The sequence below is a fragment of the Syngnathus scovelli genome, chromosome 1 (genome assembly GCF_024217435.2).
Source record: "Syngnathus scovelli strain Florida chromosome 1, RoL_Ssco_1.2, whole genome shotgun sequence".
NCBI lineage: Eukaryota > Metazoa > Chordata > Actinopteri > Syngnathiformes > Syngnathidae > Syngnathus > Syngnathus scovelli.
The window spans coordinates 19,564,156-19,591,744 of record NC_090847.1 but is presented as its reverse complement, the minus strand read 5'-3'; the positions used below and the strand labels follow the sequence as shown (position 1 = coordinate 19,591,744).

The 27,589-nt window shown below is 39.7% G+C and overlaps 1 protein-coding gene across 2 annotated transcripts; it reads right to left on the bottom strand.

Moving 5' to 3' along the window:
* Positions 1–1,721: 1,721 nt before the first annotated feature.
* On the bottom strand, positions 1,722–11,424 carry LOC125979564 (uncharacterized). Of its 2 annotated transcripts, XM_049737919.2 has the most exons (13): positions 10,535–11,424; positions 9,562–9,678; positions 9,182–9,338; positions 8,702–8,891; positions 8,468–8,572; positions 7,568–7,672; positions 6,757–6,861; positions 5,851–5,955; positions 5,040–5,144; positions 4,228–4,332; positions 3,466–3,615; positions 3,307–3,393; positions 1,722–2,231 (listed from the first exon to the last, which is right to left on the bottom strand). In XM_049737919.2, the coding sequence occupies exons 4-11, from the start codon at positions 8,816–8,818 to the stop codon at positions 3,490–3,492; spliced, it is 873 nt and encodes a 290-aa protein (XP_049593876.1). In that variant the 5' UTR covers positions 8,819–8,891; positions 9,182–9,338; positions 9,562–9,678; positions 10,535–11,424; the 3' UTR covers positions 1,722–2,231; positions 3,307–3,393; positions 3,466–3,489. The 2 variants fall into 2 exon arrangements, with proteins under 2 accessions (XP_049593876.1, XP_068507364.1); XM_068651263.1 differs by having other exon boundaries at positions 3,307–3,615.
* Positions 11,425–27,589: the final 16,165 nt, after the last annotated feature.

The following is a 27,589-nucleotide window of genomic DNA, read 5'->3' as shown; positions in this document are numbered from 1 at the left end:
CAGCAGCCCAATCTGAATCTGCTCTTATTTGCTGTAGTTTCAGTATATTAAAAAAAGCAATCTTGTTATTTTTGGCATTTAAAAGCAGTGAATCCATTGTGTAACATTTCTATTTTAAACTCCACCTATACCTTAGTTTTCTACTTTTGACAGCATTTGAGGCAATGTAGACAGCAGCAGTACTGCGTTTGCCTACTGATGAGCATGGTAACAGTCTACTCATTTATCATTCTATCGCATTACTATTTCAAAGGATGCGCGTGTGCGTAAAAAGGGGCATCTCAGGCAGGGAGGGGGGAATTATGGGGCTCGTAATTATGTAATGCTTGCTTTAATTTGATGCAGATCTAAGGCCAAACGCAGCGATAAGACTAAAAATATATTCTTCAAATGTTACAAATGTCAAGCAATCACTCGCTTCAATCAGGCTGAAACCTTATTAGTAGCAGGCATTGATTAATGGCTTGTTTCAATAAAGCAGCACGGTATCACAGTTTCTCTCCGTAAGCAGAGTTTTGCACAACGTTGTCGTAGAAGGAAGGAGCTGAAAAAGCAATCGCCTCTAATGCTGTGATTAATCTTGCTGCCGCATGCAATCGCTTATTTTCTCCAAACCCAGAAGCTTTTTTTCTACCTATTCTTTGAACATTTCTGCTCTCACTTGCGGCCCCTGAGTGTTTAACTTTTTATGCAGAATTGCTTTCATTTGTGGTTTCTGGTGCAGCGGCACAAGGCGAGCAGAGGAGATGCTGCAGCAGGCAAAGCTGTGAATGCTGTCATGTGGGCTTCTTTTTCACCCTCTTTTTTAACAAGCATTGCCATTTCAGCTGCTTGGTGAATGGGACGGGGAAAAAAGAGAGAGCAGAGGGGCGAAGGAGAGGTTAGGGGAAATGAACAGAAAGAGAGCGAGCCAGCGAGCGAGAAAGTGTGCTGTTCACTCCTCCTCTCCTCTGAAAATGGAGTGATTTTCCTTCCTTGGGCACAATTGCTCCTCTGTGTCTTTTTAGAGGCAGTGAAGGAAGGGGAGAGAAAATGCTTTCTCTCTTTGTAAGAGACACACACACACGCACACACACACACACACACACACACACACACACACACACACACACACACACGCACACACACGCACACACACGCACACACACACACACACACACACACACACACACATCCTTGTTAACCTCCCTCTGCAGGACCCAACTTAGTTTACCAAGTTCTGGGGTCCACCCTTTCTAGTGGTCCAAGAACTATGAAAAAAATCAGGCAAGTCCCAAAAAAAATCTTGTTACTAAAAATCACTTTCAATAAACACAATTTGAAACTTTTTTTTTCATGTCAGTTTTTCAGTCATATCTGGGGCCTGTTTCTAACATTCCGGCTTTGCGGGGTCCACCTTTACACACATGAGATTTTTAGTCAGTTATGGGGATCGCTTTTAATATTTCAACCTTATGAGGTCTACCTATACACACATTATTTTTTTAGCCAGTTATGGAGCTTGCTGTTAAGATTTAAGACTTGTTAGGTCTGCCTTTATAAAGAGGATCTATCAAGTTCAACCCCAACCCTAATCTAACCCAAACATGCATTTGTGTGGACTTAATCATTTGAGAAAACCTAAAAATTTTGTTAGTGTTATTAATACTTTCATCTGGCTAAATATACTAGATATACATTGAAATGTGCATTCTAAAATACATTCTGAGTCTTTATTCAGATTCTGGTCCATTTTCCTTGGTCACAGTCTTAATATTCTTCAATTTGTTCAGTCATATTGGTACATTTTAAAATATTTAAATTCTGCATTTTAGCTAACTATAAAGTACACAGGATTTACAAGTAATAATTGTCTTGAGTCAAAATTTTAAATGGACACATTACAAATGTAGCCAATGAATAAAGGAACTTATTTAATCTAACATTTACGAACAGGAGAAGTGGAGCATAAAAAAAATCACAAACAAATAGTGAACAAATGGTGAAACAGGACCAGCCATGTGTTTCTATCTCTGTTAAGGGAAGCTGTTTCACTCATATTTTCTCCTCATGGTGGTTATTCTCTTTTTGACAAAGTACTTAACAGCTCGGTGCTTGTGGTTCTGCAGCAATGCATCTCTCGCAGTCAAGCTTACCAGGAACCTGATTTGTCAATATATACTTCCTTGAATGTTTATTTACTGCAGCACATTCCTCTGGGGTCCAGCTTCTTTTCACAACTTTTCCGTTACCTAAGGGCATAGGAAGAGCACTTTTTAGTTTACAACTTAATTAGAACAAAATTGCATAAAGAATACATTCACTTTATGTACAATTATCCGACAATATAATTCAAATGAGATATTTTATAACGTCAACTATCTTTGTCAACAGTGATGAGCCTACAATAGACATAAGTAAATCAGTTAATATCTGAGATATTAATCCGGTCATTTAAGTTGCTAGGTGGTCTTCAGTGTCAGCTGTTTTGATATTAACAAAATTAAAAATAGATGCACAAAAGGGTAACATTAGAATGCCCCCAGTTTTGGTGGTGGGGGAAAGAGGTCTCTCATTTTCTTGACTACTTTTAAGCAGTTTTGCATTTGACCAGAATGTCACTGCTGGTAGATGAAGCAATTCCTGGACCCTACAGAGGTTGCACAGGCAGTCAAACTCCACCATGGCAGCACATTGGGATGCACCATTTCTCTGACAAAACCATTAAGAACAGATACAAGTTGTTGCAAAATCAGGGAAAATAAAAAATAAAAATCAGAGAAAAACTTTTTTCAGACAGTGTTTTACATGTATGGGGAATTTGCTTTGATAACGTGCTACACATGGACAAACAAAGATGATAAAAGTAAATTTGGAAATATATAGTGTGTAAAAAATTAAATGCAAGCTGTATAAGAATGGTATCTGCCTTGGTGTGACAATGTGTGAATTTGCATATTCACTAATAGGTTAATCTAGAGCAATTTTTCTTTCTCTCTTTTGAGGTAAATGTGTCATGTATACATTACCCCTATTTAAAAATAGATGTAAACAAACATCTCACATATAATCAAGGTTAGCAATGACCTGTAACTCACATGAGAAAGGATGGGTCAATTTTCATTTTATGACAAAATTCAAAAGTTTAGACCTTACATGTCTAAGAAAAAAAGTCAAGTGGTGTTTAATATATCTTGCTTGGGTCATCTAAATCTTAGTAAGCAGCATATGTGAGGATAATTAGATACTGATACAGTAGTAACAATTGGGCAATTTAAAAGCAACTGTGATAAAGTTATATATTGAAAAGGATTACTCTAAACTCACCTCCCTTTTTGGCAGACTTTTCATTACTTGGGCCACGAGATGCGGAGGTACAAGAGGTCACTTCTATCACTTCTGGGATCAGCCCATCTGAAATGACGATTTTTAAGTACAGAAAAAAAACACAGTATAGCAATATTCTAAAACAAAAATTAACTGCACCTGTATAAGAATGCTTGGTCAAATTTAATATACTCTTGTTTTGAGCAGATTGATTTGCAGAGGTACAGAGCAGTCCTTTTGGGAATCATTGTCAGTATCATCACTGTCTGAGTAGTCCACTTTGAGAAACTCCTTTGATAATTGATAGCTCTATGGAGGGAATTAAAAGAAATGTGTTGTTAGTTTCTGCAAGATACTCTTATATGCTGTATTAATATAAAGACTAGAATTTCTTTGCTCAAAATAATTAAAATTTCTGTCCAATATCTTAACTGGTAGACGACCGGTGCTGTACACATCCTCTGAAATATGCCAAAACCTTATATCACAGGAAATTTTACATATAAAACATGGAAAAGGCTCCAAAATTTACAACAAAGAAGCCACAAGAAACCATATTTCAGAAATCTGTTATGTGTGTGTGAATGATTGGCTTGGTTGGAATAACCATGACAACCTTAGATCCATACGGAGGGCCCCACAAGTAGCCATCAGAAATCTGTTATGTGTGTGTGAATGATTGGCTTGGTTGGACACCCATGGGCGCATGTTTCAACAATCCATCTATAGGTGTGTGTGCCACTGGTTCGTTTGGGCTCTATGAGGAGAACCACTAAAACCGTGTGATCCAATGGTTGGCTGAATGCTGTTTAAGGTACCTTCTGACTAAAGAACAGCTTTCCAACTAAAAGCTGTAAACTAAGAGAACAAGAAAAGGTCTACAAAGTTTATTTCTTACAACAAAGTCGCACTGAATGTTACCTGTTGGCTGGCATCTTGTTTGATGTTATCATCAGGGTCAGAGTCCTGCCAAGTTCTGGCTGGTTCAGGCAGCGCACCATCAACAGGAGCCTGAGAGCCTGTCACCTGGAATTAAAACCACAAATAACTTACCAACATCATACAGACACCACAAATGACAGACTCAAGACCTGTATAGTTAAATCATGTGAAGTTAGTCCCCGAAACCAAACAAGCTTTTCTAACTAAAGTGTTCCAGTCAGTTCTGGATGTCTAATCAGGTCCTATAACAGCATCTTTATGGATGTAGTGGAGCATCCTTCAGCATGACACTTTAGCCGTTTAGCTGTTGAGGATGTGTGGAACTATAGCTGTAATATAATCAGCCTCCATAATGTCCATAACCAAAATATGATCTAAAAACATGAGACAACCTTCGATCCATACGGAGGGCCCCACAAGTAGCCATCAGAAATCTGTTATTATGTGTGTGTGAATGATTGGCTTGGTTGGAATAACCAAGACAACTTTCGATCCATGCGGAGGGCCCCACAAGTAGCCATCAGAAATCTTTTATGTGTGTGTGAATGATTGGCTTGGTTGGACACCCATGGGCGCATGTTTCAAATATCCATGTATAGGTGTGTGTGCCACTGGTTCGTTTGGGCTCTATGAGGAGAACCACTAAAACCGTGTGATCCAATGGTTGGCTGAATGCTGTTTAAGGTACCTTCTGACTAAAGAACAGCTTTCCAACTAAAAACTGTAAACTAAGAGAACAAGAAAAGGTCTACAAAGTTTATTTCTTACAACAAAGTCTAACTGAATGTTACCTGTTGGCTGGCATCTTGTTTGATGTTATCATCAGGGTCAGAGTCCTGCCAAGTTCTGGCTGGTTCAGGCAGAGCACCGTCAACAGGAGCCTGAGAGCCTGTCACCTGGAATTAAAACCACAAATAACTTACCAACATAATACAGACACCACAAATGACAGACTCAAGACCTGTATAGTTAAATCATGTGAAGTTAGTCCCCAAAACCAAACAAGCTTTTCTAACTAAAGTGTTCCAGTCAGACCTGATGTCTAATCAAGTCCTATAACAGCATCTTTATGGATGTAGTGGAGCATCCTTCAGCATGACACTTTAGCCGTTTAGCTGTTGAGGATGTGTGGAACTATAGCTGTAATATAATCAGCCTCCATAATGTCCATAACCAAAATATGATCTAAAAACATGAGGCAACCTTCGATCCATACGGAGGGCCCCACAAGTAGCCATCAGAAATCTGTTATTGTGTGTGTGTGAATGATTGGCTTGGTTGGAATAACCAAGACAACTTTAGATCCATACGGAGGGCCCCACAAGTAGCCATCAGAAATCTGTTATGTGTGTGTGAATGATTGGCTTGGTTGGACACCCATGGGCGCATGTTTCAACAATCCTTCTATAGGTGCGTGTGCCACTGGTTCGTTTGGGCTCTATGAGGAGAACCACTAAAACCGTGTGATCCAATGGTTGGCTGAATGCTGTTTAAGGTACCTTCTGACTAAAGAACAGCTTTCCAACTAAAAGCTGTAAACTAAGAGAACAAGAAAAGGTCTACAAAGTTTATTTCTTACAACAAAGTCTAACTGAATGTTACCTGTTGGCTGGCATCTTGTTTGATGTTATCATCAGGGTCAGAGTCCTGCCAAGTTCTGGCTGGTTCAGGCAGCGCACCGTCAACAGGAGCCTGAGAGCCTGTCACCTGGAATTAAAACCACAAATAACTTACCAACATCATACAGACACCACAAATGACAGACTCAAGACCTGTATAGTTAAATCATGTGAAGTTAGTCCCCAAAACCAAACAAGCTTTTCTAACTAAAGTGTTCCAGTCAGTTCTGGATGTCTAATCAGGTCCTATAACAGCATCTTTATGGATGTAGTGGAGCATCCTTGAGCATGACACTTTAGCCGTTTAACTGTTGAGGATGTGTGGAACTATAGCTGTAATATAATCAGCCTCCATAATGTCCATAACCAAAATATGATCTAAAAACATGAGACAACCTTCGATCCATACGGAGGGCCCCACAAGTAGCTATCAGAAATCTGTTATTATGTGTGTGTGAATGATTGGCTTGGTTGGAATAACCAAGACAACTTTAGATCCATACGGAGGGCCCCACAAGTAGCCATCAGAAATCTGTTATTATGTGTGTGTGAATGATTGGCTTGGTTGGAATAACCAAGACAACTTTCGATCCATGCGGAGGGCCCCACAAGTAGCCATCAGAAATCTGTTATGTGTGTGTGAATGATTGGCTTGGTTGGACACCCATGGGCGCATGTTTCAAATATCCATGTATAGGTGTGTGTGCCACTGGTTCGTTTGGGCTCTATGAGGAGAACCACTAAAACCGTGTGATCCAATGGTTGGCTGAATGCTGTTTAAGGTACCTTCTGACTAAAGAACAGCTTTCCAACTAAAAACTGTAAACTAAGAGAACAAGAAAAGGTCTACAAAGTTTATTTCTTACAACAAAGTCTAACTGAATGTTACCTGTTGGCTGGCATCTTGTTTGATGTTATCATCAGGGTCAGAGTCCTGCCAAGTTCTGGCTGGTTCAGGCAGAGCACCGTCAACAGGAGCCTGAGAGCCTGTCACCTGGAATTAAAACCACAAATAACTTACCAACATCATACAGACACCACAAATGACAGACTCAAGACCTGTATAGTTAAATCATGTGAAGTTAGTCCCCAAAACCAAACAAGCTTTTCTAACTAAAGTGTTCCAGTCAGACCTGATGTCTAATCAGGTCCTATAACAGCATCTTTATGGATGTAGTGGAGCATCCTTCAGCATGACACTTTAGCCGTTTAGCTGTTGAGGATGTGTGGAACTATAGCTGTAATATAATCAGCCTCCATAATGTCCATAACCAAAATATGATCTAAAAACATGAGGCAACCTTTGATCCATACGGAGGGCCCCACAAGTAGCCATCAGAAATCTGTTATTGTGTGTGTGTGAATGATTGGCTTGGTTGGAATAACCAAGACAACTTTAGATCCATACGGAGGGCCCCACAAGTAGCCATCAGAAATCTGTTATGTGTGTGTGAATGATTGGCTTGGTTGGACACCCATGGGCGCATGTTTCAACAATCCTTCTATAGGTGTGTGTGCCACTGGTTCGTTTGGGCTCTATGAGGAGAACCACTAAAACCGTGTGATCCAATGGTTGGCTGAATGCTGTTTAAGGTACCTTCTGACTAAAGAACAGCTTTCCAACTAAAAGCTGTAAACTAAGAGAACAAGAAAAGGTCTACAAAGTTTATTTCTTACAACAAAGTCTAACTGAATGTTACCTGTTGGCTGGCATCTTGTTTGATGTTATCATCAGGGTCAGAGTCCTGCCAAGTTCTGGCTGGTTCAGGCAGCGCACCGTCAACAGGAGCCTGAGAGCCTGTCACCTGGAATTAAAACCACAAATAACTTACCAACATCATACAGACACCACAAATGACAGACTCGAGACCTGTATAGTTAAATCATGTGAAGTTAGTCCCCAAAACCAAACAAGCTTTTCTAACTAAAGTGTTCCAGTCAGCCCTGATGTCTAATCAGGTCCTATAACAGCATCTTTATGGATGTAGTGGAGCATCCTTCAGCATGACACTTTAGCCGTTTTGCTGTTGAGGATGTGTGGAACTATAGCTGTAATATAATCAGCCTCCATAATGTCCATAACCAAAATATGATCTAAAAACATGAGACAACTTTTGATCCATACAGAGGGCCCCACAAGTAGCCATCAGAAATCTGTTAGTGTGTGTGTGAATGATTGGCTTGGTTGGAATAACCAAGACAACTTTAGATCCATACGGAGGGCCCCACAAGTAGCCATCAGAAATCTGTTGTGTGTGTGTGAATGATTGGCTTGGTTGGAATAACCAAGACAACTTTAGATCCATACGGAGGGCCCCATAAGTAGCCATCAGAAATCTGTTATGTGTGTGTGAATGATTGGCTTGGTTGGACACCCATGGGCGCATGTTTCAACAATCCTTCTATAGGTGTGTGTGCCACTGGTTCGTTTGGGCTCTATGAGGAGAACCACTAAAACCGTGTGATCCAATGGTTGGCTGAATGCTGTTTAAGGTACCTTCTGACTAAAGAACAGCTTTCCAACTAAAAGCTGTAAACTAAGAGAACAAGAAAAGGTCTACAAAGTTTATTTCTTACAACAAAGTCTAACTGAATGTTACCTGTTGGCTGGCATCTTGTTTGATGTTATCATCAGGGCCAGAGTCCTGCCAAGTTCTGGCTGGTTCAGGCAGCGCACCGTCAACAGGAGCCTGAGAGCCTGTCACCTGGAATCAAAACCACAAATAACTTACCAACATCATACTGAGAGTAATTTAAATAAAAGAGACAAAAATCTTCCTTTTTTTAATAACAAATTAATATTCCAACTTGCATACTTGATCTTACTGACTTACTTTTTCACGCCATGGCCATTTAGAATCACCATAGTTGTAATCGATTTCAGTTCCCATTTCTATGTTTTTGATGGCAAAAAGGCACAAATGGGGCTCGTCATTTACTATTTTTTTCATGGTGCAGTTTGGAGACTTGTGGTTGTCATTCACTAATCTTCCAAGAGAGCCATCCTCTGTTGATGCATCAATACTAGGAAAGAAAAAACAGAAATCAAACATTTTGTATCATATAACTAGTTTTTTAGTCAAATAAAAGTTGGCTTACAGAAATAAAAACTTGCAACATTTCAAAAGAAAAGTTGGGAGGGAAACAATGTCTTTTTGAACGTCATAGCACTAAATAAAAAAAATTGTTAATGCCACAATCCTGATGTGTTATTGAAATATTGCTTCTGAGTGACTCACTAATTTAGGGTATTTTATTCCAGTCTCTTTCTAGAGTTCATAATTATTGTATAGAAAATATTTGGATATACATACCACCAGTAATGATTCTGCCATTCAAAGTCAAAGAGAAATGTACTCTCCTTTTCAGAGTACTTGCTTGTTTGGCATTTTTCTGCTGACAGAAGTTGACCCCTGTATTCTACGATGAACTCTCCTTGTTCAAAGTGCTGGGTAGCAAACACACCTCTTCCTGCAAGGACATTTTATATAAAACCATTGGTTATGAGAAAATATTTCTTTAAGATACACCTTTAACCAAATAATTGTGGTGTTATCTTACAATTTTAATACTAAGTTCTCGCTTAGAAACAGAAATACAACAACCAATCTGAATTTGATTGTTTTTTGTGTTGTTTTATAAAATAAATAAATATATACTTAATGGATAAATGGTCTAAAAATGAGTTTATTACCTTTTTGATCATCAATAAATCTTTCCACTAGTCCAGGTTTGTCCTTTGAGGATTAAATGTAAAAGGCTGCTTCATCAGCAGGCTTTTTTCTTGCTTTCCTTTTGGACATTTCTGGCTCTAAAAAATAATTCAAAACATGGCAGAGAAAACTTTAACAAGCACTCTATATTAATTTTAAAAGATTTGTAATCATCCACTGTATAAAGACTGAAGGAATAAGCCTGGCCTGAGAACTAACAGGACAAGAGTGATTAAAGAAAGAATATTTTTCAGAAAATACTGATGTATTAATGAAAATGTTTGTCGGTTTGAAGCTGAGCTTTGTTACTTTTAACTAGTCACAGTTCCAACCAGGTGCTGCATCCAAAGAAAAGTTATTTCAATAGTTTTACCAGTATAATTCGTTATACTTTTCAGGAGCTACCAACTCGTTTTTATTATGTTTGTGTTTGAAAAGTGAACGTAGCATCCTGATTAGCGGTAGCTAATTAGCCAATAAGCTAGTTTCCGGATAGTTTTATTGCGTCAGAATGCTTGTGTTATTTAAAGAAAGCATTCTTACATGATAGAAAACCACCGAGAAATACAGAAGACATGCAGATATATCATAACACTGAGCTTTACCACGTGTTTGACGAGTTTTGAAGTGGTTTCGGCAATTACGGCCAGAGTCCGGTTCTGGGCTTAGCAATTATGAAACATTAGCACATCGAAATCATCCTGAATATAACACGGAGCAATTATACATTCTGTCGTTCGCTTTTACACCATTGTTTTTAAAACCACTGCAAGCTAAGATGAATAACAAGTTAAAAAGCCGGACTGTCTGAGGGGAAAACGTTACGCCATCCGAGTGACAATATACCGAATCCGAAGCCATAATCATTGCATATAAACCCCTCGGGGTCTGGACAAAAAGCATTTCTACATCAGTTTCTTGTACTTAGTATTTACATGCAGTTGATTTACTCACCGTGTATGTTGTGTTTCGTTATGAGCAGCGTGTCTTCGTCGCGGAGCAGTCTCAGTCTGGCGGCGTCACACGTGGCGAAGTGACGTTAAGCTGGTGGTTTTAGCCGCATGAAGCTAACACATGCAATACCTGCTGATTTAACTAATATGTAAACTGATGGTAAAGAATAAATTACTATTTATTGATACCTTTATTTTTATGTTTAGAACATGAAAAATGCACGAGATGCTGATTTAACTAATATGTAAACTGATGGTAAAGAATAAATTACTATTTATTTATACCTTTATTTTTATGTTTAGAACATGAAAAATGCACGAGACAGTTTTTAAAATAAGCCTAATAGAATGAGCGTATTTTTATAAAGCAAGTGTAATGAATATTAAATAACATAGATAAATTGCAATTGTAATGCAGGAATTTTATGTTTACAGTATTATTTTAGCTGCTATGGTTACTAAAATAATAATTACCTGGTTTAAATCTACAGGAAATAGCATTTTATTTTCTTAATCAACACTCGGATCACGAGGTGCCCTGATTGGTTGAATCACACACACTTCCGGTAGTGTGTATACTTGCAATACCACTTGCCATGGTCGGGGGGCCGCTACTGAGCACACACACTTCACACACACAATTCTCAACATTGCGACCATGAGGGGTAAGTGAAAAAAATTTGTGAGGCATGTTGTTAGAGCATTTCAAGCTGTTTTAGAGTGGTTTCCCGAGTGGGGTCCATGATTTTGGACCCCACAACGACACAGGGCCCCACTTTGTTGGTGGGCTCCCTGTCTTCGGACCCCCCATACTAATAAAAACAAGTACACACACACACACACACACACACACACACACACACACACACACACACACACACACACACACACACACACTCCTACGGGATATATGGGAGGCTTAGATTGTGTCGCCTTGCACACCAATGAGGAGGCTTTCTCCACCAGAACACTCCTTTCTCTTATCTTGAAGCCCTGGGACTCTGGCGTATGAGTATGAGAGCGAATGAATGAGTGACTGAGCGGGTGAGACTCCATTCGTATACTTGTACAGCGCTTGTGTGTGTGACGATATCGTCGTGGCTCTCAGATAAGATTAAAATGGAAAAATAGAAATATTACGTCTAATATGCTCTGCCGTTTTCTTTGACTTTTCTCTCTCTCCCTGCCTCTCTCTCTACCCCACCCAACAAGAGTGATATGATAGAGAACTATAAATTGGTATTCTTGTTGAGTGGCTCAATTTGTGGCTAAGCGATTCAGAGATGACTTTGAAGCATAAGGGCTGTTGCTTTGAAGCACAGGGGCTGTTGCTCTGAGTTGATTTATAGAGGCCATTTCCGTGTTCTTTCCAGTGGATGTGACTGTGGATGTTGCCATTTTTCTTCTGCTGCGTGATTGTGTGGGTTATATTGTGTGTGAAAGGTGATTTTATCACCTGCAATTTTAATCATTTTTTCCCTAACCGACTGCTCCCATTCATTTTCCTTTCCGGACCGATGAGCTTGTGCATCTTTCAGGATGCCTGTATCATCATTATGTTTACCAAGGCGTCACTAACTAGTGTACTTGCAAAATATCATCTATTTGAGAGAATATGTAAAAAGTGTGCGGTTTTTTTACAACAAAATGTTTGCCTCTCGAATGGAATCGGTTGTGGTGCGTATGTTAACTTAGAAGTGGTTTAACTAAACCAATAGAGAAATTATGAAAAGATCATAGTGATTTGTCATTGCTTTTGCTCGATTGTAAGATCCCGAGAGAGGTTGTTGAAACGCCTCGTTTGCATCCTGCTAGATGTTTTTCTGTGCTGCACCGACGGTCTCCTTCATGTGATACTGTTAAAAAATGAGTTTCACATGCGGCCAAAAGAGTATCGTGAGAGATTATGTCCACTGGCTAGAGGCTAAGCTGCAATGTATTTATTTACAGGTTATTTGTATTGTTACAATGTAAGGTGGGTATTCCAACTGTCCCTTACCTAAGGTGGGTTAAAGATGACTAAATTTATACCACACAGACAAAATCTTCGCTGGGTTGCTGAAAGTCTGCTTACCTGATCACACTGCATGAATTGGTTAGGCTTCCCAAAAAAACTGAACTGACAGAATCTTGCACAGACTTGCCTCAGGGTCACATCTTTTGTAATTTATTTTGTGGAAAATATGTTGCTGTGTTGTCAGAATACATTTCCAATGATTAATCGTTGGAAAGCAGACACAATACATAACAGCGGTTTCAATAAAAAACATTTCCCCCCAAAATTCTGGAGCTTTAAATTTTATTCATTTCTCTGTTATGCCTTGAATTGGGAATGGGCACATGCATAACCTATGAGAGCTAGACTGACAAGAAGACCACCTTCAGCCTGCTTCTGGGTATTTTTTTAAGGAAAGGAAGCCCCGCCAGGTGGCTAGCAACTAAATCGGACGTGCGCTGTAACTAAGGAGATCTGGCACGCGTCCGGAGCTGCCACTGCCAGAGCGGCCAACCGACTTTTACACATGATCAACCTCCACTGCCCCTCAGAGCAGACAACTCTTGTCGGAAACGGTATTCTTGCTCATTGCCATTGAACGGCGACTTCTAAACTTGTACAGCTCTTCGATCTATGTGCAACCTTTGTGAGGATGACAGGATTGATTCTCAAAATGGATATCAGTGACATAAAGAACCTTAGAGTGAGGCTAAATTACTGGTATTTGTGCAGTCATTGCTTCAGATACCAGCCCAGCTGAGATGTACTTGTCTGAATAGCGACGGTACCCTTTACCTGCCCTTTGTTGCAAAATGTCAAATGGGAAAAATAATTGTGGAGTGCAACGTGGCAACATGTTGGCAGAGGGCACTCCAATTACCACCTACATTGCCAAAACATGCGACTTAGTTAGTTGATGTGTCTAAATTGACCATAGGTGTGAATGGAATTGTAAACGGTTGCTTGACTGTGTGCCATTTGATTCAAGTCATCTGATATAGGTTCAATTTACCAGTGACCCACATCAAGACAGGTGCTATACAAAATGGATGGCTAGATGGATGGATGGATGGATGGATGGATGGATGGATGGATGGATGGATGGATGGATGGATGGATGGATGGATGGATGGATGGATGGATGGATGGATGGATTGGGGAGGGAGGGAGGGATTACAATGTGGGGTCCATCACATTATAGTAATACCCAGAAACCAAGCAAATATGCCCTGTGAGCAATTTTTTTTAAAGAGGATTTTAAATGAATTGAATTGATGGCATGACTCATCTGCTTGTAAATATTTGCTTGAACACTGATGTGTGTGGCTTATGATAATCTAATATACTGGTGCACAATTTTATCTGCAAGGACGGCACCTATTAAATATTAGCATACAGTACTAGGATGCTGCTGTCTTAGCCAGGATTCTCAGAAAAGATGACAATTTCAATCTGGGTAATAAAAAAATGTTAATTGCAAATATTAAGGACATAAAATATTTGTTGTAATCTTTCAGCAATGACGTGGCAAGTTTGCCATAATATTCAAAGCCTGATAGGTTGTATCTGATCAACGCTTGGCTATAAATAACAAAATCATCAAAGACATCCTGAACCGGTTGCCAACCAAAGGGCACACAGAGACAAACAACCATTCACACTCACACCTATGGGCGATTTGGAGTGTTCAATCGGCCTACAGTGCAATATTTTTGGGATGTGAGAGGAAGTCAAAGTCCCCGGGGGAAACCAACGCAGGCACAGGGAGAACATACAAACTTCACACAAGAAGGCTGGTGCCTGAATCGGACCGACAACCTCTGCAGTGTAAGGCAGACTTGCTAACTAGTGGACCACTGTTCCACCCATTATCATTTAATTGGGTCTGAGAATATCAACCACATTTTGACGCTTGTTATTCAGTCTCAGAATTACAGCACCCAAACAATAACCTCATTAGAAAGCATATCAGCACTCCAACCAGTACTTGAACCAGATAGTGGAGAGACCTCAACAACTTTTAAAACAATCCATTTTAAAAATGCTTTCAATTTTGTTCACATAAAATACATGAAACATTTTGAATGTTAATAATAGCATCTGTATCTAAAAAAAAAGAAATGGAGTGATGTTGTAGGTGTCCCTTGTTTCAGTGATGAGTCAAGAGGCTTTCAGATGGTTGCTTCACTTCAGTTGCGGCTTGGCATCATCAAACAAATGAATGCTGCTGTCAGAGCTCTGGAGCCCCATTCCATGTGGCATTGTTTTGAAAAAGGTGTAACAATAAAACTTAGTGATGTGGAATTGATTTCTTAAGAGCACGTCACATTAAATCATTTAGAGACATGAAATATTTATCAAAATTAGCTATTTCATTCTTTGCTATCACCTTAAACTACCACAATCCCCCAAATTCCCTGATCATATATACGCTCAAAGTATTTTATTATCTAAAAGCTGTGATACCCTCTAGCACTCGAATGCTTTCGGTAGCACGTAATATATTGCCGAGAAGACTTGTATTAACTCACTTTGCTTTTAGGATTTGTCGTGGCAAGAGCAGTATTCTGTCTTCGCTTTTTATAATGCGCTACCCGTGGTGCTGACGGCTGTGCAAGCATCTCTGCGAGGAGAGTTAAGAAAAGTACATCAGCCCAATGATGGATAATGGATCAGGTCGATCAGTTTTTCCCTTTTTCCGGGCATGCTTGCTTGAGATTCTACATCGAGGAAACATAAAGCACATGACTTTCACAATAATAGCAGTGCACAAGTGTTAATTTTCCTTCTGCATATTATGACCAAAGCGCCAGACAGACCATTTATCATGCGATGTAAGTTGCTGAACTGTACAATAAAACCATGTCAGCATGCCAGTGATTCAATAACTGTGCAGACATTTTGCAGATTAAAAGCTTTCAGCAGGAGGGAGGCTCATTGGGCTTCAAGGTTCTTCTCCCTATCAGTCTGCTCTATTAGTTTGACACAGTGAACCTGGAGTCATACAGTATCTGATTTGACTCTGGAATCGTTCCAGTTGAGTACCACTTGGAGTGGAAGAGGCTGTGATGCTGGGTGCAATATGCACTAATGGATTATTATTGAGGATGGGAACAAATTAGGTCCGTGATGTTAAATAACTCAGATTTTTGCCACAGAACTAAATGTAATTATTATATATTATTACGTATATTTTAGGCAGTAATATTTAACCTAAAATCTTTTGTTCATTTTTAATCAGCAACAATTTGTTTTGATATGATGGTCATCTAAGAAAATATATTTACCTGTTGTTTAACAGCTTACAATATTTGACTCTTTACGATAAATTACTGCACCTACTTTGGGCTTCATCACTAAGATGTGATGTTGTTATACGAGATTATGGGGTCAATGAGAGATTTGTTGTCAGTTGTCAGAATGTCTTGATTGACCTGGAAGCTTCTGAGTTCCCTAAGTATAAGCAGACGTTGTGCCTTCTTGTACAGTGTCTGCGTGCTAGGAGAAAGATAGGCAGTTATCCAACAAAACCCCTAGATATTTAAAAACTTTGACTTGCTCCACAATTTGTCCATTCCCCTTCCAAACAATGACCAACCCCTCACACACACACACACACACACACACACACACACACACACACACACACACCTCCTCTTCACCTCAGCGTGCATAGTTTCAGCGCCTCATCAATGTCAATGTATGTATATCTTAAATTGACTGTTCTAATGATGTGTTCCTTATTTAATTGATATTGCATATTCAACTCTGCACATTTTGGTATAAAAGAGGCAACGTTAGGGTAAAAGCTTGCAGGCTGAGAATGGGTTATTGTGTTTTCAATTATTTCTAATGTGGAATATTGCTTCGGAACTCAATGGTTTCGTTTCTCAACGTTCCTTCTGGAAGGAATTGGCTTTGAGATCTGGGCCTCTACTGTATATGGTGAGCAACTGCTCGGATTAGATTTCTCTCTGTCTCGAATTTTAGGTTTGCCTCATTGTTGAAAGACACATCCTGTAACAGGAGAATGAAAAGGGAGAAGAATCAATTACAGAGTGGGAGAGAGGAAACACATGTTGAGTTTGTACAGTTTCAAGAGAAGGAATGACGAGGCGAAGGCGGAGGAGGGATAGAGGAAAAAAACGGTAGAATCGATTAGGTTGGATGCTTTTTTTTTAAGGACTGTACAGTGTTTGTGTGAGTATCAAATGTCGAAGCTTTGTGACCGCCCTAAGGGTCTCACAACACTCATTTTGTCAATAACAGATGCGGAAGGTGCATGGGCCAAAACACTCTACAATTGACTTACATCAATGTGAGGCACTCATAACAATAGATGCACTTTATATACAACAAGGGAAAATATTTTTTTGTTGTTCTTCCTTTTAGCTGAATAGCCATCATTTCACTTTCTTTACCTTACCCAATCAAAGCTTGAAGGGTTGACAATGTCTTCAACTGCGATTGGCCGGCACCCAGTCTGGGGTGTACCGTCTCTTGCTAAAAGTCAGCTGGGACTGGACCAAGCTCAGTCCAGGACCCTCGCGAGGGTAAAAGGGATGGACAATCAGTGTTGGGAGAGTTACGTTGAAATTGTGTCTGTCTGTCTGTCTGTCTGTCTGTCTGTCTGTCTGTGAAATATCTGGATTTTGCTTTGTAACTGAAATGAAGCACCTGAAGATTCCTTCATCAATGTGCACAGTGACTGATCCATATTGGTTTAATTTTAGAAATAAACAGAAGTACACCCCCCCCCCCCCCCCCACACACACACACACACACACACGCACACACAGACACACACACACACACAATACTATAGCTTCATATATGCAAATGAATCATTGGAAAAGGAAATTAGGGGTGCGTGGGCTGCCTCAAGCCAGTTTAGTCATAGTCATAGTAATTAGCTATTATCTACTTTTTTCAATGGACCTTAATTACCCAAAGTGACTCAGAGTTAGTGTATATCTACAGTAAGTATTGCTGTTGGCTGTTTGACACAAGTACATTATGAATACAGTACATGATTACTGGTACTATCTTTATCCAAGTATCATTAAACCCATAGTATGATTTCTCCATTACAACTGAGACTTTCTGGAAGGGTTCTAGAGCAAAAAGCTAGTTGTCATCAAGAGAATAGACTGCTAAAGGAAAGTGAGGACTGAAGAAATCAAAGGAATGACACCAATATTAATGAAGCAGTTAACATATTGTAAAGGACGATGTGATGAAAGGCAGATGTGGTTGTGGCGGGAAAAAAAAGGATGGGGCCGTTGAATTAATGAACAGCAGCACTTAAAATCTGACTGCCTGTAACTCAACCCTGCTGATACATAATGAAATACACTGACTTCTCATCATGACCTTTTTTGTATTTAATACCACTGACATGTTTCATCAAGTATTACTTGGATACGTTTCTTAGTTTCAGTGACATGCACCATTGCCACATGCAAGACTATGTTTTAGATAAAAATGGCATAAAGAAGCATGGCAGTAATAAGGAAATGTGACAGCAGAAATTAGGAGGGAAGGAAAACTACAATTGATTCACGAAAAACATTTCATTTTTGGTCTAGCAAAGTTCTTTAAGGACTGCAAATGCGCAATGAAAGCAGAATATGGAAACAATCAAGCCATGGTTTCAAATAAAACATAGACACCTTTTATAGAGGAAGCACCAAAGTGGAACATTCATTCATTCTTCAATATTGCTTAATCCTCACGAGGGTTGCATGCTGGAGCCTATCCTGGTGCCTTTTGGCGTGGTATACCCTGAACAGATCACCAGCCAACCTCAGGGCACGCATAGACAAGTAGTTATGCTCACAATCACACCTACAGGCAATTTTAAGCCGTCAATATGCCTACCATGCTTGTTTTTTGGGTGGTTTTTTTTTAATACTGGAGGAATCCGGAGTACCCCGAGGAAACGCATGCAGGCACGCGAAGAACATGCAAACTCCACACGGGAAGGCTGGAGCCAGAATCAAACCCTGCACCTCCAAACTGTGAGGTAGACGTCTTAACCAGTCCTCTACTGTGCGCCGCTCCAAAGCAAAAGTAAAACACTTCATTAAATAAGAAATGCCTCCAAACATGAAAATGGAACTGTTATCAGGTATGATGGAATATCGTGAAACTTTTGGTCAGTGAGCATCTTATACATTCACCATTGTGGCTTTTTTCTATGTTCTTTTAGATGGCACAATACAGTAGTTAGCAGTGATGGCTAAGTTTTACTATGTGATGATTACCATAAAACCAGAAATGAAACCTTAATTTTGCGAGAAAAAGTGGTTCAACCATCTCTACGCTGGGTTGCTCCATTCAGTACAGTTAAGCATAGAAGAGAGAGGAACATTTAAATGTGCATCAAACTAATCAGCTCTGTCAAGTGTGAATATATTTATAGACTCATTTTCCTGTATTACTGGAGAATTTTAATTCAATCACGCATCCATGACTGGTGGGAGCTTATCAATTACACTTGGCTTTATCCTGTTAGCAACCATAGCATTCGGAATAGATTGCGTTTGACTTTGGAGGTCACACTGGAATGACAAATAGCGATAGATCCCTCTTCTGGCTTAGCAGTGAATGCATGTACCATGAAGACTGATTAGTTGTCAACAGCAGTTTTAGCCCGAGTCAGATTTGAAGCAGTCTAAACAGGGAAGCTCAGATTTAACACCAACTTGACTGGGGTGGGCCTAAGGCACTCCCAGGCCTGCTGTGAGACATAGGCCCTGCAGCGTTCTTGAGTCTACCCCAAAGCCTCCTCCTGGTTGGGCATGCCCAGAACTCCTCATCAGGAATGCATCTGGTTGGCGTCTGAAAAAGATGCCCAGGCCAACTCAAATAGCTCTCTCAATGTGGAAGAGCAAATTCTGGGTGCCTTTCCAGTGTGAGCTTAGATGATGCTATGATAAGCAGCCCCGGGTCCTTGTAATAGTTTTATTGTGGTAGGAGACTTATTTGTTATTCATGTATTGTGACTGCAGCGATTCAGCTCTACATTGAGGATAACAGAGGCTTAGGTGAAATCTCTGACTGGAGCTCAAGAGGCTTGAGTGGTCATCCGATTCAAACGTCAGAGAAACAAACAAATATTAAACACTGCTGCCAACTTGTTTTGGAACAAAAATATATGAAAAACAAAGTTATTTTGATTGATTTAAAAAAAAAGTTATTTTAAAGGACAATGAAAAAAATCTCACATTTGAAAATATGACAGCAGACAGTTGCATTTTTGGTCGGAGCTATCGTTATATTAGAATGTAAATTACACTGGTCAACTACAAATTCTAATCAGAGATGGATTTGCACATACTGAGCAAAAAGTCGAATGAGAGAAAACTGGAGAGGTAGAAAAAAAAGAAAAAGAACTACCCTGCTTCAAATCGGGCGATTGAAAGCTACACAACAGGATTCTTTTTTTTTTTTTTTTTTTTTATTGAACCACAAGCGATAGCATGATTGTCAAGAGAGATACATTCAGGAACTTGCTCACCAAATTGACTGTGCCAGATGCAAGACTGCACCATATTTGTCAGAGCTTTGTAATTTGGCGGAAGAGAAGGATTGTCTATCAAACAATGAATTAGTCCTCCACATAGTTTTGTGGTAATCGTATGGGCATGTTTTAATTGATGCTCATAGCAAGTGAACATGCAAGCATAAATAAAGTAAAGCACGTAATATCCCAGTCGTGAGTGGGTTATCACTGGGGCTAAAACAGATGGAACAAATGTCAAATGCCCCATCTGTCTCTTAAAGCAGCTCCAGCTTGCTACTGAGACAATGGCGCTCAATTATCCATTAGTATGTATAAAATGAACTTGTGTCCTGAAACAAGTGCAATGGGGACAAAATTAGCACTTTGCTGTTTGGATGCTTTCCATTATGCTGTTTGAGCTCGCCAGGACAAAAACGTGCACACAAAGCACATTTTGACAATTGCCTTACACAGCCTTTTCACAGGTGGTGGTCGCATCTTATTTGCTAAGTTTTGGACCATTTCCAAGCAATTTGGTCAGTCTCTTAATCTCAAAGCAAAGAAAAAAGAACCTCAGTTCCAAAACGTCCTATATGGAATTGCTCTATTGTGTGTACTGTGAACAGATGGCATATGCGCACAGTGTTCAATATTTGCACTTGTTTCATTCCCTCAGTAAATTTTAAAATTACACCAAATAAACTGTTAAATTGTTTATTTCAAAAGTAACGCCACCGTCATCGTAATTGCATCTGTTTTCCAATCACAACCAGGGAATGTGTCAAAGCTCATTTGATTTTGTTTCAAACAATTCTCCATCCCAACTCAATATTGTGAGGAAAGAGAAGAATCATAGGAGTTATATTTGCCTGTCTCTGCTGTTGCTGGATTTTTACCAGTATATCATAATCCAGTTGTCTCTGCTAATTACTGGAGCTGCTGTCACACCCGTGCCAGAGCACGCTCGGTACAAACTTCCCACAGCCACACCCCTTCATGATAATGAATGTGTCTGTCACCTGCTCCCTCTTGTTGTCTCATGTATTTAAACCCTGCCCGTGTGTTTCTCGTCGTCGGTGTCTACTATTGTCACCCATCTGTGTCGTGCCTTGTGTTCCTGTCCTGCTCGTTCATTTCCCCCCTGTTCTTATGTGGAGGCTCATGGGCAGAATCTGTTCCGTGTCCGAGTGGACTTCTGTTTGCCAGTCTATGTCCCGCTTGTGTCTGTGTTCGCCCCCTTCCCTTCCCTTCCCTTCCCTTCCCTTCCCTTCCCTTCCCTTCCCTTCCCTTCCCTTCCCTTCCCTTCCCTTCCCTTCAATAAAACCTGGTCCAAGCTGCATTTGGTTGCCCTTGCTCCACTAATTCGTGACATCTGCCTTTCATTCCATAGGAATACTTTGCCTGCTGTCCAGTCTAGCTGCAGCAGTATGTTGACGTGCAAGGTAGGGTCATAAAATGGATTCCAATAAACTGTCAAAAAATTACTTAAATAATTTAACATACTTTTAATTCCTTTTAGATTCAAATATGCTAAAGAGGAAAAAATGTATATATTGTTTTGCACCGAGTCCGAGTCCGGCCTCTTGACCACCGAGTCCGAGTCCCAGTCCCAGTCCCAGTCCGAGTCCGGGTGCGGGTCCGGGCCCGAGTCCGGCTGTCCATTTTTTCTGTTAATTCACGTCTTTATTCAAGGCTAATTTAGATCAAAATCTACCAGAACGAACGCAACTGCTTTCACACTGGCTGGTTCGGCTTATATAGGATCCCTTGCTGAGAGCGCGGACGTAAAAGTGAGGCGACGTTCCAATCGGACGTCGGATCGATAACATTTTCCCTGCCCTACCGGAGTTGTGCTAGTTCATAACGTAGATCACTCATGGCGTAGTCATAAATGTACGCTTGACAATTTAACCAATAGAAGTGGATACATTGGAACATAACCTACACTCTAATATATTATTTGACATGGTATTAAATGTGTGGCTTTACAAAAATAGTCATTGAAGCCCACCCTTAGCCCTGAGTGCCATTGGCATGAGGCAAAACGCTTGAAAACACACACTCTCACCCAATTAAATAACCATTCTGCGAACCTTACTAATCGTGTCTGTTTAGCCGTCAAATGCTACTTCGACCTCAACAAGCCATCGCAGCGAACGAGGGCTGTCTAACTATGAAACTGTAACAACTTTAGCATCTTTAACGTTCGAAAACTATGACCAATCGCACATTTCTCCCGTTGTGAAGAACATTTTAAGAAATAATCTGCACAATATCATGAATTTTGGTTGTGCTTTACACAGGTTGAAGTGAACAAGAGTAGGCATGTGCATCTACATTTTGATGACAGTTAATCACCATTTGAGACAATTGGTGACAACAGAAGGTGACAAACCAAGCCAGGAAACAATATGCATTAGAAAGGTTTCCTGCCTGCCTCCTGTGACGTAGACAGGCTTAGATGGGAGGGGGAAAAAAAAAAAACAGGAAGCAAACTCCAAAAGTGGGCGGGCCAGATTGTCATGAATTTCTTCCCAAAAAGACCCCTCACTTTTTAAAATTGTGTCCGTGAGTATTCTGAATAGTGACATCATAACTGGGTTCTCTGACCATGTGTTGGCAGCGAGGCCTGGTGAAGATCTGCCGTTTTCAATTTACCACCTGACTACACTGTCTGACGCACTGTCAGAGCAAGAAAAGTAAGAGGAGCTGCATTTAGTGGCGACACTAAAGTTTGCAGTTTTCTTTTTCAGAAGCTTAAGAAAAAGAAAACTGGTTACAGCATCAAGTAATAATATTATGAAAAAGACCACATATTATCAAAATAACCAGGAAAAAAGATTTGCAAATATCATCTTGTTGAAACAACATAGTGTAAGATGCATTGAACAATAGAAAACACTATCTATGCAGTTTTTTGTGAAACTGGCAAGCACTGCAATTCAAGCTTGTTTTATTTTTTAGACTCAAGGCAAATAGTTCCGTCCCTAGTCATCACTGCAACAAAAACAGCAGCATATAGGGCCATCACCTGGCCAGTAGCTCCCCTTCCACGAGACAGGAATGCCCAAAAATTGCATGAGTGAATTGTGTAAACATTATTAATCAATGAGCTATTTTAACAGAATAATGCAGCAACTTACGGTTTTTTAAAGTGCAGGAAATTTGCTAAATGATTACTTCAAAACAGAACATTAGGCACTCATGTGAGTGACCCAAGCTCTCAAACATACATCAGTTTTCCAATCAATACCATGGTAAAGTCTTTTCTCCGTAAATGAAACTCTAAAACGCTTCAGAAGCTACCAATTTTCTTACTTTAAGCTTTCTATTGTATGTATTGCAACCACCACCAGGGGTGGAGGTTAATATTAGCCTCGGGGAAAGTAGTCAACATAAAATTCTTGCAATTAAACTGAGTGTGTATGTGTTTTTTTTGCTGGAAGGGCAACTTGGCCTGAAGACAACTTCATCTCCTGACTGCGAGCCATCATGTCATGTTGATGTACGGTTAGATGCATTCCGGCGACCATAACAGTGAGAGCTCCTGTAATGTGATGCAATTGAAAAAGACGTTAAGGTCACGGATATGCTTTGAATGGAAAAATCACTCATATACTTAGTATGCTAGAGGTCATTTCTGGGGCAATGGCCATGGGGATAACTTGATTCTAGTTGGATACAATTCGCCTGTGTATTTCTCTCAAATGTACGATGTGACCAAGCACCTCAAAAACTGGTGGTTAATCAATGCCATATCCCTCCCTGCTGGAACGTCTGCCACTGACGGCAATGACTCAGAAAAATGACTTCGGCTTGAGTGCAGAATAATTAAATTGCATTGTATAACCCACTGCCTCTCCAATAGGCATGTCTCAGGGGAAACATGATTTAAGACTAGATGTACAGTTCATTGGCACTGGGGTTTGGAGTTTCAAATAGGTTGAGGGGACTTATAGAGGAGAATTAATTTAGAAGACTGAGATGTAGCTCATTTCTGTAGCGAACTTTTTTTTTTTCCAACAGAAATGTTGTTTGAATTCTCGGTCTGTTTTGTTTTCTGAAACCATATCGTGTCCTGTGGCATTGCAAATAAATTTGAATACAAGATAAGTAGGCTCGCACAGGTTAAAAAAGTGGGAAGTATGCTTTAGGGGAAGGCAATCGACTCCAAAATGCAGAGGTGGACTCCTGTGTTTTGAGTTAATTAATTTTAGAAGACTATAATCCACAAGAAGAGTCAAAAGCTAGTCTCCAATTAATATTTTTTTGTTGTGGTATCTCTTTCCACAGACACAATAATTTAGATTTTAAATCGTTTTCATTCAGCCGAACAACACTGAAAATGTCTGCCACATTCATAAAGGAAATTAATATGCTGTGCCTACAAGATGGAGATTTAACAGATAAATTTTGACACAAACTAAAAGATAAAATTGCCTCCTGGAGCTGATCGTGGTTGAGCTCCAACAACCCACTTTAATTGAAACCAAGCTCAGTTTTCTCTTTTTGCCTCAATACCATCAGAAAAAGTACCCCTTGCTCAGCTATTAAAAAGAACTTGGAGGGATAAAAAAATAGGTTTTTTTCATTCCAAAGGGAATAATATTCACTCTGATCACGTCCTGCACTTGAGGATCTCATCACAAAGGAGTGTGGCGCTTCCAACTCAGTGGCTTTGTGGAATTGTGGAAAGTTATTATAAAGGAAACGTCTGTGTTGCAGAAGATTTGATGGTAATCTTGCTCTTTGTTTGGCTCACATGCTCGAATGACTAATGCAGAATTTCAACTGTGATACAAAAACTAGTTTCTCTTTTTAATGCTCATCTCATACCCAAACAACAAGCAGAATGCAAGAAAACTCAATGCATAGTTAATGCATAGTTTAAAACCAAGACACCTTAATTCTCTTGCCACAGGGATGAGCGTGTGTGGATTACACCTGCCGAGTGACATATTGGTGGTGGTACGTCAGCTTTAAGCGAATGAGAGAAAAAGAAAAACAAGTTGCAATAACAAGGTGATGAAGGATTTGATACAAAGGTTGGTGGGGGAGCAAGAGAAGCCAAAAGATACTCCGATTTACCGTAACCAGGCAAGGTAAAACGCAAAAAGCATCCATGAGCCGAGTGAGATCAGTGTAAGCCAGATTCACCGATTCCAGTCCTCAAGGGCGCCAATCCAGCCTGTTTTAGATGCATCCCCACTGATTTAAATAATCAGGATTGTTATCAGGCTTAACAGAGTTTGCTGATTAGCTGATCATTTAAATCAGGTGTCTTGTAGTAGGACTGCACCTAGAACAGGCTGCATAGGAGCCCTTGAGGACCAGAATTGGTTACCCCTGGTCTAAGCTCTCTGCATGCCTCTGTCATGTGTCTTCATCTGTGCATGCCGACAGGCGTGTCTAATTTTAGCAGTCTAAACACACTGAGTGAGTGATAGCACCGGCTAGCAGAAGGTTACAGGGGGAAACAGGCAGCCTTACACCGACATTGATCTAAATGTCAAGAGAGAGGGTGTAGAATGAGAGGTTAGGGAAAGGAGAGACTTGATGACAAAGGGGAGGAATGGAGATGACCGTAAAAGAGTGATCTAAGACAAAGCCGGATATAATTGGTGAAGGTTGATGATAACACTAGGGGCAGTCAATTCAACACCTAAAATTTGCTAGGCTGGTGTAACTTCATGGATGCATGTTCAAACTCTGTAAATGTTTAATGATTAATGCCAAAGCTCCTCTGGCCAGCAATTAATGATAACCTTGTACAAAAGGAATAAGACATACTGATGACATGAGCACAACTCAACAGGCTTCTAGAAAAGGCTGCCTCTTTTACATACTCTGTTGTATGAATGCTGCTGGAAACCCACATTTCCCCCCGGCATCAATAACGTATCTATCTAAAATTTAGATAGTCGACTGCAGCATTGTATGTTAAAGCAGAAGATACCAACATTTCATTATGTTGCTATTTACTTAAATCTAGGAAGCATTTATTTTATTATGAATGTTCTGTGCAATAGATGGACATTTTGTAATGCAATCTTGTCCATGTTCATCTCGATGAAGGGATTCACAACACTGTAACTGTTCCAAAAGACTCAAGCTTCTCTAATCAGTCAACAAGCTGTTCTTCGAGCTTCAGCAGAAGGTCAAAATCTTGTATTTGTGTAGTTATGTCACATAAGATTCCATCAATCAACTGTTGTTTCAGCAGTGAGTTTCTCATTACAGTGGTGACTGAGAAACAATAAAGTAGCCCATCCATTTTGGGGAAGAAAATAAAATAAAATAAAATAAAATGGCAAAACACAAAACAACATAAATGTTGGCAAAATGAATAATATAAAAATCACACAGTTAGGTAAAGATGTCTCTTTGCTGTCAGTCATCTGAGCAAAATTAATGATTTCATGAGCCAAAATTGTCTGTTCACTGACAAAGATAAATTTCATTCAGCATGCTGCGTCGCTGCTTGTCAGAAACTTCTCTCTGCCAATTAGAGATGCTCGTTATAAGCATGGCATTATAAAATGTGTTCACATTAGTTGTTGGGCAACGCACTTTTATCAGGGCAATCATTTCTTGTACTCTGTTAGATCGGTTGTTCATAAATTATTGTGTAAGCTCTCTGGATGCTCAGGGGTGAAAATCAGCTCTGGAGAGTGTCTCAGAGTTTTCAGTAGTCTCCAATAATGGCAGAAAAAGTTGCTAGGGCAACATACATGCCCACTTCTGGTGCTTATTTTATAAAATCTAATTACCTACAAAGTGTCATTTTTAAGGGTATTCTGAAGTTATGAGTTTAAAAATGATATTACTTGCTGATATACCTACATTTCAAAACATTAATATAGTCAATTCTAAAAATTGTTAGAACAATATCAATTACCGTATTGGCCCGAGTATAAGACGGTGTTTTTTTTTTGCATTGAAATAAGAAAAAGTGGGGGTCATCTTACATTCGGGGTCTAGACATTATACTCATTCACAACCCTAGATGGCGCCAGATATCTTTAAAGTGAATGCTGAACGTAACTCCCCAGGCCAAAGCGAACCCCTGTCACGAAGAATAAAAATAAAAATAGTGGTAGCACGAAGAAGAAAAATAAAAAATAGCGGTAAGAATGAAAAGAAAAGAGAAGAAAATAAGAGAAGAGATAACAGAAAATAGAGAAACAACCAAAAACCAGAAGCCAATCATTTGCAAATTTGATTGCATTTTAGTTTACATATTTAAATGTTCAGATATTAAGATGTGATAGACAGTTTTTGCATGATTTGAATGAGGTTAAATAACATGCTTTTTCTCTCGAATATATTGTTATAATAATTTGGTTCAGATGTACTGTAAATATTTTCTGTATAAAAATTAATTTTGGTGTTCAAAAAGTCTTTTTTCAAACTTGAGTTTTGAAAAAGAGGGGGTCGTCTTATAATCAGGGTCGTCTTATATTCAGGCCAATATGGTACTCACAATTTATGGAGGGTCAATAGCAAGGGTTTGCTGTGTATACATCCATCATGGAGACTCAAGAAGATGATTA

Excerpts from the sequence above, each read along its gene's own strand:
- LOC125979564 (XM_068651263.1), bottom strand. The coding sequence starts at position 8,818 with ATGAAAAAAATAGTAAATGACGAGCCCCATTTGTGCCTTTTTGCCATC. Across the intron at positions 5,956-6,756 it reads AACAAGATGCCAGCCAACAG|GTGACAGGCTCTCAGGCTCC; the intron begins GTAACATTCAGT and ends TTTTAATTCCAG. Across the intron at positions 4,333-5,039 it reads AACAAGATGCCAGCCAACAG|GTGACAGGCTCTCAGGCTCC; the intron begins GTAACATTCAGT and ends TTTTAATTCCAG.